Here is a 15,858-nt window from a genome sequence, read left to right as displayed (position 1 = left end):
CAACCCTCTTTCTCGGTTAAGTCAACGTACGCACTAACTGGGGTGAGGTTGTAGACGTACAGTACTCAATTCGTCGAAAACGAGCGGAATAAGTAGAGTAATAACTTTATTTACCCACGTTTTCTTTTTAGCTGTTACTGGATATATCAGGTATGCTTTAAGTTATAAGGAGAAACTCGTTTTAACGACTTGTCTTTGACAACAAAATAATGATTGTTGATTGAAATAACCAGTATTTAGGTCAAAAACAGAGACGGATGTAGCATTTGGGATGGATAGTTAGCTTGTTAGCATAGCTAGCCCCCTATGCTTCTGCCAACCACCATCACGCTGGTTATTTGTAGTTAAAATGGGGCGTTTCTGTTCAATTAATGTGAAGCGAGACCTCGCTGGATTTGTTTGAAGCTCGTGGGTTTTTACGAATAACGTCTAGCTTCTCTGTGTTGTTAGCCTTTTGAATATTCACAGCATGTACAGCAGCAGCTTCGGTTACACAGATTTAGCAAATTCAACTAAATTGGTTAGAATATCCCTGTGCATTGCAGTGTAACCTTTCATCATGTAAGCCTTCCTTTTAGCAAAACAAACGGTGGTGTTGTGTTTGTTATAACTATCGTTGAGAACAGGCTAGACCTAAGCTACTGTTATGTGAACATTTGAATTCTGGCTATCAGGGGAAAATGTGCTGATTCTTTCTAGCTTTGGGGAAACCCAGGCTATTTTGGATAATATTAACATAATTTAGTTGTTGGATTCCATCTTTTAATCTTGTATGAAATACTAGCATATAAAAGATTGAAGTCAATCCCAGGGTTTTCACTCTTGTGTCTCCTGTTTTCCAGTGTTCTGAGTGCAGAAAAGCCTCCTGAGAGTGTGTCTGTCCATGTGAGTGACTGATGCTGGGCAGGACTTGTCTCATTCCTTCTGCTCACATCCCTGGTCGTTCTCGCCTTGAGCTGGCTCTCAGCTGAATCTTAAAGAGTGGCACACATGGATGACATCTTTACTCAGTGCCGGGAAGGCAATGCAGTGGCAGTTCGCTTGTGGTTGGACAATACAGAGAATGACCTCAACCAAGGGTGAGTGGATGATCAGAAATCCCAATTCTTTCTTTGACTATTTGCTTCAAAATCCTACCAGAAAAATGTTGTTTTCACCCAGGAAAGATAATGCTGGTGTAATCAATTTCTGTCATTTCTTTTTACAATGTTCTGCAGATTTTTTCTTTTAATGGTTAATATTTTTAACGCTTAAAGAAAAAGATGTCATGCTACAATTTAGATAAGATCATTTTCACAAATGACAATGTCTTTTTATTTATGACATGAATCCTGTGTTCTTGCCTTTAAAGATGCTTAAGGGCATTTTATTTTTTTAAATTCTGGTTCCCATCCTGCCTTTTCACCTTCATTATTACTTTAGCCTCAATCTGAACCTGCTTCTTGGTGGGTGTGCTTGTTTATCTCCAGAATTCCAGTGGAATATTCCAAATACATGATGTTGGACAGGAACTGTACTGTGATAGGACAGTTAGTGGTGCTTACGGGAGCTGTTATAATTCGCGTCACTCTCTTGGGACATTAAAGGACAAAAAGAAGAACTTTGCTCTGAATACCAGTACAGTTTTTATGGCCACCCATAAATACTCTTTTTTGGGTTGACGTTAATTTATTTTTAGAGAAAACAAGAACATGATTGGTGATTTTCTGTTGGAGCAGCTTCCCTTTTCTTTATTTTTTCTCTTTTAATGCATTTTATAAGAGGAAGGTTCAGTATATTGATTTTGGTTTTATAGTTATATTGTAATAGTGGTTTAGTAACAAATTAAATGTTTTGGGTTATACCTAAAATATTTGTAACTATTAGAAAAAGTTATTAAGATAACAGTAGTTCATTTTTTTTAAATACATTATTAGAAGTTCTATTTTGACACTTTTTTTGTTTCAGTTCTTTGAGTCATAAAATATGGCATGAGATTCAAATGTCCAAAAGGACATTATAGTGTTCCTAACTGCAGTATTTGCATAGTTGCTGATACGATTTTTCACAGTTAGAAATGAACATAAGCACAAATTGCATCAGATCGATCATTTTTGGAAGAATTGGCATATTTGTGTTCTACATTCCTGTTTATTTTATTTCCTTTTTTGTTGTTTGTTATCCTGTAGACAGACTTCATTTAGCCTCTTTGAACCCGCTTTCCCATATGTGACAGACTGCCCATTAGCTGATTGCATGTCGAGTTCCTCTTTTTTGCATGTCGAGTTCCTCTTTTCGGTTGATAAATCCTAGATTCTTTTTACCTTGGTGTGTTTTTAAAGAAGCTTTTCTCCCTTTCCTCTCTTTGCCCTGGCTGAGAGGTTTTTGTACTTAGATCAGTTCAATCTTCTCAATGATGTGACTGTGTGATTGTGAGTGGTACTGTGTTAACCCCCTCAAAACAGGGAGTAGCTGTGGAATGCTGAATCTCCTTACAAGGAGGAAAACTCCAGCCTCAAGGGAATCTTTCACCACCTACTGAAGCGGGGAGACAGAGGGAGGAGATTATTATTAGAGTGGGCTGGGTCAGAAGACAGTAATTGCTTGTGTGTAAGTCAGTGAGTAGCAAGATAATGACAAAAAAAAAGAAGGAATGTACATTTAGGATATAGCAGTGGACATTGCTTCCTCTCTCCTTTTTAACAAGTTTCCGGTTCCTTCTCTCAGCGATGGAACGTCCAGTCGTTTGTGTTTTAAATTGTTTTTATACACATTTGTTATACAGAATCGAGCGTAGTTGCTGTCTTTGCATGTTTATCGCAGTCTTTGTTGCCAAATGTTTTGAAAATACAGTTTCAAAACAGTCTGCATTTCTTTCTCCTCAAATGATTGACAATAGAAACCTTTTGCGTGTTTACTGCTAAGTCTCCATGGTGACGTGTCACCGTGTCAACACACTGAACCTATGTCACCAGTTTAGAATCTATTTCATTTTAGGCTGCTTGATGGTGATTGCATAATTACACAGACATCACTTTCAATTATTATTTGTGTTTAAGTTAAATCCCACATTTTTTACTTGTTTTTGCAGAACTTGTAAGCATTTGATAGCTTAATTGTTACTGTAGATTTCTGCAATAAACATCCTTGTGGAAAACAATAGTTTAACCCGATCCAGCCTCAAATAGGCTGTTATGAAGTCCGGTTCACAGATTGCAGTGACACAGGAAGTAGTGTTTCCCTGCAGCTGTTTACTCAGATTTAAAGCTATGTTTGATGGAAACGTGATGCAAATGCAGCACAGCTGTGTGTGTGTGTGTGTGGGTGCACGCACGCACGCACGCACTGAAGTCATCTGTGTGTGCTCTGTCTTCTGTATGCTCATTATATTTGAAATGTTTGAAGTAAATAAATGACAGGGGTTTATTAAAGGGCCTATATCATGCTTTTCTTAAGCCTTTCCGGGTAAACTATATTCATATATTAGGTAATGCATTATCTTTGGCACACTAAAGACGGATTTTTTTAAAAGTTAAATATTAATTATTTTCACAGTTCATTTTCCCATTCAGAAGAAGTAAGACGACTCGATCTCTGAGGCACCCCCTCTCACTCTTTGTGGGTCCCGCCCATTTCATGACATCATCCTATAGTCTCAGCATTGTGTCTGCGTTTTGCCCATGAAAACGAACAACATCTGAACTTTTGCAAAGATGGATGTGCATATTGTGCATATAAAATGAAAGCGTTTTGCCGATTGTTGCTAGCTCAGAGGAGAAAGTGGGTGTCTCTGTTAGCTTGGGGGCGTGGCTGGCACCGCAGACCCTTCCTGGAAGGGGCTATCCTCACTGATCTATGGTTGTGTCTGAATTCCCACTCTAACCCCTAACTACTAAAAATCTATATAGTGCTGTGAATTTTAAAAGCAATTCGGACACTTTTTTTTTTTTTTTTTTTTTTTTTTTTTTTTTTTTTAAACAGCGGATATGACATCATCGATTTCACGAAGTTAAAATGTAAATTAAATGAGAGTTTTGTGCCTTTGAAACGTTGATGGTTTATCAAAAGAATTAAATTTAACATTTAAATAAATGTTTTTGGGTAAAAAATTTTCCGACGCAATGCATTGTGGTTTATGTTCGCCGATCTAGTGAGCATCAATGCACACTGGTTTTTTACAGAGACTTCTGGGAAATTTCCAGGGCACTCGATTTGGAACTGTAGATTCGAACCACACTACAAAATGGCGAACGCACTAGATGGTGCACTATATAGGTGTTAAGGTGGGAGTTCGGACATACCCTATGTCACCTTGGGAGAACCCGCTTGTTTTCATGGGTTGGGAGGGGCTGATGCTCAGAACGCAGGTTTTTCAGAGGAGTACTCAGAAACGCGTGAATAGATCAAAATACCACTTTGGGTTGTTTATTTTGTAAGGAATTAAAATTAAATTACACTTAAAAGCTCAAAGTTGATTTTGCATGATGAAGGCCCTTTAAATTACTTTGTGTTCATGTTTTGCATTGTTGCAAGCTTATTTCTTTTGTTTGTTCAAAGGTTTTTTTTCACTTCCACAGTTTTTGTCGCTTCTGTAGTTTGTGGATATTTTGATCGCAACTGCTGTGAAACTTCTTTCTGAACTGCAGGCAGACCGTTTGGTTCTATTAGGTCTTTTAAACTAGTTCTACTCTATTTAAACAAAGCCGTTTTAAAACTGAAATGTTAATTTTTTAAATTAAAGTCCCCCAATGACCAATAACAAATGTTCCCAGTGATACTTTGAATATGATGATGACGTTTTCAACCAAAATCCCACATCCTAAATGTCTTAAAAACCCATATTTCATTTTTATCTGAAGTCTCTTTCCAAAATCTCTACATGGGCGTGGCCATTGGTGCTGAGCTGAGTAGCCCCGCCCTTTATCCTCCCTTTCTGTGACTTTAGCTGAGATCACAGCGATGAAATTGACACAAGAAACCGAACGCCATTTGTGCAACAGAGGCGCCAGTTTCAATGTTAAGTTAATGGTCTAGCGGTGTGGTCTGAGTGGCGGCACGATTTAAAGGGCATGATTAGGGCGGTGGGCGAGAGGTAAAATGTCTGAACTCTGGCGAGGTCGCCGTGTAGCATCAACCAATCAAGGACTCGACTTTGGGCATGTGAAGTTTTCAGTGACATCTGGTAGAAAACACATCCAATATGATGAATTGATTCAAGAGTTCTCCTGAACGTCCATCCATTTGCTTGAACCGCTGGATCCCTTTCGGGGCAGCAGGGTTTGCTGGCACCTTTAATGAACTTAAATGTGACTTTCATTTAAATATTAAAATGACTTATTTCTATCTGCATATCACTTCGGTTTTTGCAGAAGAGCCACAAGGTTTAGGGAAGTGATGTCAACCTACACACGTTAAAAATGTATATAAAAGGAAAAAAAACAGAATTTCTAATTTTAAGTTTTAGTTTCATGCAGCAAAAAAACATGCAACATCGTCTTATGTCACATTTTTCATAAATGTATACGTTCAAGTTTAAATGATAGCAACTTGAATTGAGACAGAGGTGTATTTTTTTAATTGGGGTCAAACAGAGCTAGAAACCAGCTGATTCCAGATGATTAGATACAGCAGTTAGAGATTAGTCTAGGTCAGTCTAGGTCAGGGGTCTGCAAAATGAGCCTCTGGGCCTCATATCCCTCCATTGTGGCTCTTTGGCTCTTAAAAAATGCTAACAAAATTGAATAAATGATGAATTTGTAGTTTTGATAAATTTGTTTTTAGTTGAGTTTTGCTATTTCTGGTTAGTTTTTTGATGTCTGATAACTAAGTAAAATGATGAAAAAATAAGCTTAAAGCATATATTCTTCTCTTCTGCTACACATAATGTCTTGTTGCTGTTGAGAGGCAATGTTAGTTACATTTACATGCAACCAATTGGAATGACGGCGCACCGTAATGATAGAAAATTCCAAATTTGATTTGACTTTGTTGTATTTTTATAAGTAAATTTGCTGCAGCAGGAAAAGAATAATTTGACACAATGTGTATTTTATTTTGAAAGGAAAGTACAGGTGCTGCTGTCAGAAATAATGTAATAAAAACATAACATAAATATAATACAATAGTCATAAATGTTTAAAAGCTACTTTTAATAAATTATCGGCGTCATGTTCACAAAAACAGTCACTGGGCTTTGGTCAGAAAGAATCTGGACCAAATGCTTTTTTTAACGTTAAAGGTGGCAGACCCCTGGTCTAGATCATATTCTTTTCTTGCTTTTTCCTTTTTTCTATGTTAGCTTTTTCTAATTTCCTCTAAGAGTCCAGACCTGTGAGGTTGTGAAACCAGGAGGATGACAAGCCCGGAAATATACAGGGTGGAGACAGGGCTGCTTCCTCTGGCTCTTCAGTCTGCCAAAGCTGAGCTCTGCTGGCAGCTGGAAGTTCTTGAAATAAATGACCACACTCGCTTTTGGAATGGGGGATCAGCAGACAGGCCTGGCACTCAAGTGCCTATGCATTTTTACAGACAAAGCTGGCTTAGAGGGGAAATCCCTTCTATATAAAAAGCCCTGAAATGTGCATACAGAAATCGCTAAGCTGACACTCGCATGTCCATTCCTTTTTTTAGCAGCTTCAATTCAATCATTTTTATTCAATGGTGGCAGTCATTGTTTCATTACGTTTTTTTAAGCTTTGCAAGAACAATTCCCACATTTTTCTTATGAGAGCAGAAAATGATGCATCTTTTAACAACATATTATCTTTCCAGTAGGGATGGATTTTAGTTTTAGCCAATATATAAATTGTTATAACACTTGTTTTTAGTGTCTTTTGCTCCAGTGCCTTACTGAAATCTTCTCCCCGCTTAAAAAATGTTTGCCTAATGACTTTTAAACACATTTCAATGCTTTCATACCACCAAACCTGTCATTTTTTATGTAGTCATCGGTTCATCCATCAGTTTTTATTTTTGGTACAGGAAATTCTTCATATGTTGATGGAAGACTCTTATAGTCCCCCCCTCATGTACAAATCTGAGCATGTTTGTCTTTAACATGGACATTGTTGTGATGGTCTTCATCCATTTGAAGAACTAAGCAGTTACCCATAATTCTATTCACTCTCTCCTTGCAGACTGCACTGTGTAGCTGAAAGCTAATAAAACCACAGAAGTCAGTCTGTGGGGAGTTTTCGCTCCAGTAAGAAGTAATTAGTTTTTAGGATCTGCTGTTTTAGTCTGACAGGAAATTGCCTCGTGAGTAGATCTCTGAGTAGATCTGGTTTAATGCCAGAAGGCTATTTAAACGCGTGTCTGTGTGAGGGTCTCGTGGGGCGTCTCCAGTATTAGTTTGACGCCGGTGCTCAACTTAAAACAACTTTTTTTGGGGGATGATTCTGGGCTATAAAAACTAGTGCTTCAGTGTTATAGACTCTCTTCTGGATCCAGAGCAAACCGAGGCAGAAATAAAGGAAAAGAAATCGGATGACGTTTAAAACCTTTGCTCCCCGTCATCACACTTGATGCTCTTGAAAGCTGGAATGTGACATTTCATAGCTATTGTTTGCAATTTATTTTCATTTTTTCGTTGTTAATGTGTTTAGGTTTGCGTACTGTTCCAGATCCTCCTCAAAGTTGCGTCTGAAAATGTCCTTTAATGGGATGTTTTTGTGAACCGGCCCAGCAGCACCTGGTGAGAGGGCTGCGGAGGATTTTTAACACAAAACAGAGCCGACCTCTGCTGGGACGACTGAAAGCTCGTCTTTGAGCCGTTGTTCAGCGTGGAGAGCAGAAGGTTCAAATTCCAGCATAATAGCCTCTCAGTTCTGAGACTCCTCCATTATGCAGTCTCTTCAGCCATAATTGTCGAACAAGGGCAGGGTTTGAATCGCAGGGGGTTGATGTGTGTTGTGTTTTTTGTCTAATAGTAAATAATGACATACAGACTCAGTTCAGCTCTTCTTTTTTTTTTTTAGAGGATGTGAGAAGCTGAACTGACACATCACTCTCTGCGGTTCTTGAGTTATGCAGTCATATTGCTAGCTTTTCGTTTATGGCTGTCACTTTAGCCCTGAGGTTTCTTAATCTTGCTGTCTTTCTCTTCTTTGTTGATGTCATTTAGTCAGTTCCTCTGACAGATAATCCAGCAGTGTGACGGAAGCACACCGGATCGAGGTTGTTACATCTTCTCTTACGAGCAAAAAACGTGTCGATCTTCTACCAATATAGATTATAGAATAGAGTCCTCTATTTACACATTCAAACTTTTTTTCTGATTTATTGACCACATTTTTGTTTGTATGAAAAAGCTTTTCTTACAAAATCCTCCTGTGTCTGTGCTTCCCCTGTCCCCCAGAGATGATCACGGGTTCAGTCCCCTACATTGGGCGTGCAGGGAGGGTCGCTCCAATGTTGTGGACATGCTCATCATGAGGGGAGCGCGCATTAACGTCATGAACCGGGGGGACGACACGCCTCTCCATCTGGCCGCCAGCCACGGACATCGTGACATTGTGGCAAAGGTGAGGCCCTGAAGACACTCCCACTCTACTTTTAAAGCTGGGATGCCCAAGAAATAAACCAGTATTTTCAAGTCATGTTAGATTTAATCTTTTTATTTTCTTTTAAAAAGACAAAACAAATCTAAGCTTTCTGTATTAGGGCAGATTCAACTCAGACACAGATGTGCAATGACAATGTCTCAGCAGGTTTGCCTCATTAATACAGGACCTTGCGAAATCAGAAGTGATGTCAGCAATCTCAAGAACAAAACTCGTCTGTTCTTGCAGCACCATCACCAGCAGCTAAAGTTAAAATGCTTTTACATCATCATTTTATACAGATTTCTTTTTAAGCTTAAATAAAACACTATGAAGTCAAAAGATTTCTGTTACAAATGAAAACAAGTTTGCTGAAAAATCTGTTTTGACCTGGATTTGTTTGTCAAACATACTGTCTGTGGGGAAACTACAAAGTGCAGCTTCTGCTGCTCAGTGTCTGATTTTAGAGTGACTGCTGGGCAGCTATTTGGTTCAATGCTTGCCATATATCTATATCTGTGGTATGAGTTCACCAGCAACTCAATCTTGTGGATGGGTTTCCTTGGCATCTCTAAAGTTGTGTGTGTGAAGCCTAAACAAGATCTGACAAGCCTGTTTGGCTCTTAATCCTCTTTCTCCTTCTTTTAGCTGATCCAGTGCAAAGCAGACACAAATTCAGCCAATGAGCATGGAAACACACCACTGCATTATGCCTGCTTCTGGGGCCACGATGACGTGTCTGAGGTTAGGGCTCCCTCTGGTGGTGAATACGTGCAAAAGCAGTATTTTTCTGCGAGGTGTTGCTCACAGCACTTTGTCTTTCACCAAGGACCTTGTGAACAGTGGGGCTCAGGTGAGCATCTGTAATAAATATGGAGAGACTCCCCTGGACAAAGCCAAACCTCACCTGCGGACTCTCCTTAAAGGTATTGTTGCTGTCTGCCACAGCTCAGCTGAGTATTCCCCCTTTATCAAATGAATCTTTATGGTATTGAACATCTAATTTGATTGTTTCATTTGCTTGTCGTTTAAACAGACAAAGCTGAGAAGATGGGACAAAACTTGGCAAAAATTCCTTTCAAGGATTCATTCTGGAAAGGCACAACGAGAACTCGGCCCCGTGAGTCTCAGAATTCACAAACAAGTTTCTGCTGGATCATTTTTTCTGAGTGTTTGGACTTTTAACTTCTCTCCATTGTTTTTAGGGAATGGCACTTTGAACAAACACGCAGGCGTCGACCACCGACAGCTTTCCCTGCTTGCTAAAATTAATGAAAATCAGTCTGGAGAGGTAATTCTAAGTCTTGTTCCTCATTTTTATGTACTGTTGTGGATCGCTATATCTTATAACAATGTTTGTCCTCTCTTAGTTGTGGAAAGGGCGTTGGCAAGGAAATGAAATTGTTGTTAAAGTGCTAAAGGTTCGCGACTGGACCACGAGGAAGAGCAGAGATTTTAACGAGGAATACCCCAAACTCAGGTTATCATTACGCACACATGGATTAACACCTGTTTGTTTTTCATTTTCTTCATGTCTTTGCTGTGGTTTGAACCACACTTTGATTTGCGCACTGTAAAAGAAGGTAAATCACCCAAACTGATTGTGTTTCTGTGAACACCTTTGTGTATTTGTCTCTTGTTTGTCTCTCTGTCTTCCTACATTTGGCCTCATCCCAGGATATTTTCCCACCCGAATGTCCTACCCATGTTAGGAGCATGTCAGTGTCCTCCCGCCCCCCACCCCATCATCATCACACACTGGATGCCTTATGGCTCCCTCTACAACGTGCTGCATGAAGGCACTAGTGAGTACTTCCATCCAAAGGTTCTGACTTTGTCACCTGTCTTCTTCATTTTAGAGGAGGTTCTGTTTCGTTGCACTTCAGTCCCTCTCAACACTTTAAGTTGGAGGGAATTGATTTGATTTGTGTCCTCTTATGCCCCTTCAGACTTTGTGGTGGACCAGACACAAGCGGTGAAGTTTGCTCTGGACATTGCTTCTGGAATGGCTTTCTTGCACACGCTGGAACCCATGATCCCTCGCCACTATCTCAACAGCAGGAGTGTGATGGTAAAAACCTGTTTCATAGCTCCTAGCATCCGTAGACATAATCTACTCGTTACCATTTCAACTGTCAACCACATAAAATTACCCATGAGACGTGTCTCATCTCAGCTGGATTCTTGTTACAACAGATAGATGAAGACATGACAGCTCGGATCAGCATGGCGGACGCCAAGTTCTCCTTCCAGTGTCCTGGCAGGATGTACTGTCCTGCATGGGTAGCTCCTGAGGGTAAGCATCACTTACTGAGCCCAGATTTATTCTGACGGCTGAAACCACACAAGGCGGAGCGAGAATGATGGATCCAGGAAACTCTGCACTGTCTCAGCACCAAATGTAATTTAGAACTGATTTCCCCTCGAGATACGAAGAAATCGAAGTAAGTCAGGAGCATAAACTTATTACATGAAGGGAAAACAAACAGACAGTGTCTACACCAATAAAAACAGTCCTTAAAGTCCCCCTCCGCTGATAATTGTTTTGGTTTTTGACATGGACGTGTGGCCTTTTTTTATGAAAGAGAACAAATGTAGCAAAAAAATCATTTCATGTTTGCATTTCTGAGTATTTCTCTTTTTAAATGGCTGTCAAGCTGTCGCAAAGACGCTCTGTTTGAATTAATGAGCCCTTGTGATGTCACAACAGCCCAAGAGCGAGTGTGCAACCTGATTTTCCCTGCACGTTTTTGCATTGCCCAGATGTATTTTAAGTGAGTCCAAGGCTGGATTTTGTTTTTGGCCTCACGTATTTAAATGTAAACTTAAAGTTTAAAGTCCCGTTGTGTTCTCTGCACTTGATCCATCCCCTGGAGGAGCAGGGAGCAGCAGAAACTGCCGCGCTCAGGAACCATTTGATGGGTTTAATCCTAACCCATGATCCTAAACTGAAATCCTCCTCTGGGTCCGTGCGGCAAAGAAAAAAGTTCAAGGCTGGCCGCACGTATTTGGGAAATTAGATGCAAATAATCACTTACTTTCTGGCTAGAATGTGCTAGCATCAAATCACTTCTGAGCCACAGCCAGTGCCGCTTGCTGCTGCAATGTAGCCTAAATTATAATGTAATTCAAAGCATTTTTCATGGGCTTATCAAAGTTCTTTTTCATTTTTTCATGAATTTTTCATGAACCCAGTTCTGGTTATACATTAATTTTGTCATTCTGCACAATGTTCAAAAAGAGTCGATTTGGAACCAAAAAAATTCACTTTACCGCGTCTCTTTATCGCTAAAGATAAACTTTTGATAATAGAGACTGTCAGTCGGTGTCGTTTGTCCCCCCTTGTGTCAAGCTCTCTACTCATGTCAGACACATCAATTATCATCAGAAAGGGAGGATCAAAGGCGGAGCTACTCAGCTCAGCACAAACGGCCACGCCCATGTAGAGAAGATTTTGGAAGCGATAGCTTCTGATAAACATGAAATATGGCTTTCAGAGACATTCACGGAATTAAAAAAATTCATCATGATTGAAACACCCCTGGAAATGTTTTTTTTTATGTTCATTTTTCACCAAACCTTTCTTTTGGAAGCAATTGATTTGTGTTTTCAAACTAAAGTTGACAGCTGGAAATGTAAAACGATCATGTATTGGGCTTTTAAACAGAGCTTCTGTTTAACTTCCATGTTTTTCCTGTGATCCACGTAAATCCTTTATGGCAAATCATTCATGATGGCAGTGGCTCCCATCAAAACTGAGACAAACGAGTAACCAATCTTAATTTCTGCTTTTACTGTTGTGGTGTATAATGATAGTCACTTTTTTTGGGAGGAAAACCTTTATTTTGCCTTTCATAGCTTGGCTTTATTTATGCTCCATTTTATTTATGTTATCTACTGTCTGTGTTCTTCACTGTAAGATGTAGTTTCCATGGTTTCATATTCATAATAACAGACAAAAGAACAAAGAGTTCAGGGGTTTATTGACGGAGAACTCCACAGATTTGTATTCTCATATTCAAGTTAAATGTTCCTCAATCATGAGGCTTAAAATAATCATTAGCTTTAGCATACTTTATTGATGCCCTCATTATTAATGTGGGGGTCCATCAGGCAGATGTCTGTGGACCAAAATGTCACGGAGGCAAACAGAGGACCTTATCTTTAGTCTTTGAGACAGAGGGGGAAAAGTCATGTTAAATATGTTTGATTCAAAAATAGAAAATAACAATATTCATTCACTAGTTACCCTCTTCTAATTTCCTTTTATCTTTGTACAATATAAAGCTGCTAATAAAGGTTTACAAGTTGAGCCTTTATTAGTATCCCTGATCTTGGAGCAGCATTCGCTGCTCGAAGGTTCAGGAGCTTTCTGTTAAACACCTTAAACTTATTTCCACTGAGCTGAAAAGGAAATTAATCAATCAGGGATAGTTTTATTTATCAACAGTTAAAAACGGAAAGAAAACCTTTAGAAATCTTTTTGGTGTGTGTACTTTCATGTTCTTTAACTTTGTGAATAACTAATTGTTTCAACCTTGTCAGAAGGAGCAGCCTTTTTGGACAGCATAGCCCGGACCCAGTCATTCAAAGCCTTTCATGCTATGGATAGATTAGTTGTTAAAGTTTCTACATAGGTTAGGTTAAATTCAGGATTCTGTATGGGCTGCTTTAAGGTCTGAATGTTACTGCCAAAATACTAAGTGAATTTTAGTTTTGGTTTAGAAGTTCATGATTTGATTTGCTTCATGATGCAATTTGATTAAATTACACTTTGATCTGATCTTAATTTCCAGAGCAAGCCCATTTAGTTGAGTTTAAAAAAACACTTCACTTAACTGGTGATTTAAACCAAACTATGGTAGAAGTTTTATTAATAAGTGATAAACTTATATAGTATTTAAAAAAAATTGAAAACTGTTTTTTTTTTTTGCCTTTAGAAAAAAAAACAAGAAATTACTTTAAAGAAAAATCAATTCACAATTTAAATAAATTAATACCTGTTTTCTTATAAACATCAATTTTAAATTGCTTGAATGACTTTATGAACCCATCTTTACTGGTACTTGTTTGAGATTAGGTTTTACTGAAGATGCATATTTGTTGTTCTTATGTATTCACTTTACAAACGTGTGTGAGACGATATTTTTGTAAATATCCAGTATGGTCTGCAGCTATTGCTGCAATTTGAAAAAAAGAAAACTCAGATATTCAATTTTAAGCTTCATTTTCTTTATATGTGTCCTCCGTCATGGGATAAATGAAACAAGAGCATGTTAAAGACTCCCAAAACAAGGTTTACATCAGAGCGGGTGTTGAAGTTGTGCACATTTCTGTGGAGTTTCCAAGCATTTGTGTTAGTTATTGTATAGTGTGACCTTCTTGTGGTTTCCAGCTTTGCAGAAGAAGCCTGAAGAGATCAACCGCCGCTCAGCTGATATGTGGAGCTTTGCTGTTCTCCTCTGGGAGCTGGTGAGCAGAGAAGTGCCTTTCGCTGACCTGTCTAACATGGAGATAGGCATGAAGGTACATCTGTTTGTGTGTGTGTGTTTGTCACTTCAGGGCTTTATTTGTTAATTTATCAATTGGATGTTTTTGTCATTTCAGGTTGCCTTGGAGGGTTTGAGGCCCACTATTCCCCCGGGCATCTCTCCACACATTTGCAAACTCATGAAGATCTGCATGAACGAGGATCCGGCTAAAAGGCCGAAGTTTGATATGATTGTGCCCATTCTGGACAAAATGCAGGACAAGTAAAAAAAAAGAAAATCCTCATTTAAAGAGTGCGATTCCTGTCCCTGGTTGTGACTTTGATATGGTGGTGTGGTGCCTACCAGTATTGCCTTACACGCCCTTTCTACCACTGCATTCAGCGCCACTGTAGCTTCTGTTCCTGACACTAGTTCAGCTGCAGTCACTTCTTTTCCATTGTTTTTTCCCCCCCCTTCTTTCTGAATGTTGTATGAAATTTGTAATACTACCTTTGCAGCTGATTTGTTTTTACTGTTGCCGTTTGTCTACATTTTAATCATGGACTGAATATAATATTTTCCGTGCGACTGAATGAACAAAAGCATGATGGTCTGTTGCTTCAAACAGGTGATTTAGAAATCTTTTATTTTTTTCCCCCAAGATGGAGTTGTCCTAAAGCTACTGTCGATCCAAAGCTTGGTTAGTGGGAAATGATTTTTTAGTGGCAACAAAGTGTACACAATATGAGAGCATGTCAGAATGAGCTACAGGAAGAGGAGTTGAGTGCTTGTTTGTGCCTTGCAGCAGAAATGTGCAACAATGACAAACTTTGCCCGTCTCAAGCATGGTTAAACTTAAAGTTTAGCATACAGACAATTCAAGTCTGCAGTTTTTTTCATCTTCTTTTGATGTTTAAAAACAATTGAAATTGTCTTTTCAGGGCAAAACAAATCTACTCTAAGCATTTTAAAAATATTCTATTCATTTTTGTATTATTGCAATGTGATTTAGTGAAATTTTAAAATATTTTTTCTTTTCTTTTTGAGGGGTTCTGTCACTTGGAACAAAAACTATGGTGTCTCTTTGTGAAGATCCAATTCAGTAGAGCTTAAAATGTAAACGGGGAAGCTCTTTTCTGTCTGGTCATCAGAGAATCAATGCAGTGTTTCTTAATCGTGGTCAGAGGTACAATTTGTTTGTTTTTTATTTTGTAGTGAGATGGTGGCAGATTAAGGGTTTGGTTGTTTCTGAAGCACTCATACTACTGCTATATTGTTTTTTAAGTGTCCACATACTGCTTTCTTTGCATTTTATTTTATTTTTTTAATCATCTTTGCCTCCAAGACTTTCTGTGCCTCCACCAGCTTGCTTTGTTTGTGCCGACTCACATTGCTAAAGCCAAATGTATGTATTTATATATAAGTATATTAAAATGAGACATATGGACAAATGAAATGTGTCATTTGTGGAGGACAAAGAGAAGTGAAATACAGTCTAGTTAAGTAGTGTCCCTTATATGATCATTTTTTTAAAGTTCAGCATAAGAATAAAAAAAACAGTGGTTTACTGGGGACTTGTTTATGGAGGTAAATATGTGGAATTTACTTGGATAATATGATATTAATATTTTATGCATTTACAATATTTTGCTTTAAAATTTGGTCACATTTAGTTTTTCAGCTGAGCTGTAAATGCTTTGTTTTGATTAATGGATTCCTGGCTGATGTATTTATCAACATTCTAAGTTCCTGAAATTAAAGTTTTCAAATGTTTTGAAATGTCAAAAAGGGAAAGCAAATTTAGGTCATTATAACACTTGAATCCTAGTTTCTTTTTGCATTGCAACTTTTTTGTTTTATGCATTCTG

General features: G+C 38.5%; 1 protein-coding gene across 1 annotated transcript; it reads left to right on the top strand.

The window, feature by feature from the left end:
- Positions 1-18: 18 nt before the first annotated feature.
- On the top strand, positions 19-15,441 carry LOC101157310 (integrin-linked protein kinase). The gene is made up of 13 exons (XM_004075304.3): positions 19-150; positions 843-1,079; positions 8,336-8,501; positions 9,168-9,263; positions 9,349-9,445; positions 9,556-9,639; positions 9,725-9,810; positions 9,890-9,999; positions 10,197-10,324; positions 10,469-10,590; positions 10,716-10,815; positions 13,915-14,045; positions 14,127-15,441. Exons 2-13 carry the CDS (start codon positions 991-993, stop codon positions 14,274-14,276), a joined length of 1,359 nt encoding a protein of 452 aa, XP_004075352.1. The 5' UTR covers positions 19-150; positions 843-990; the 3' UTR covers positions 14,277-15,441.
- The last annotated feature ends 417 nt before the right edge of the window (positions 15,442-15,858 follow it).

This window comes from Oryzias latipes, chromosome 13, assembly GCF_002234675.1.
Source record: "Oryzias latipes chromosome 13, ASM223467v1".
Classification (NCBI taxonomy): Eukaryota; Metazoa; Chordata; class Actinopteri; order Beloniformes; family Adrianichthyidae; genus Oryzias; species Oryzias latipes.
The sequence above is the reverse complement of the archived record's forward strand: the minus strand, read 5'-3'. Positions and strand labels throughout refer to the sequence as shown.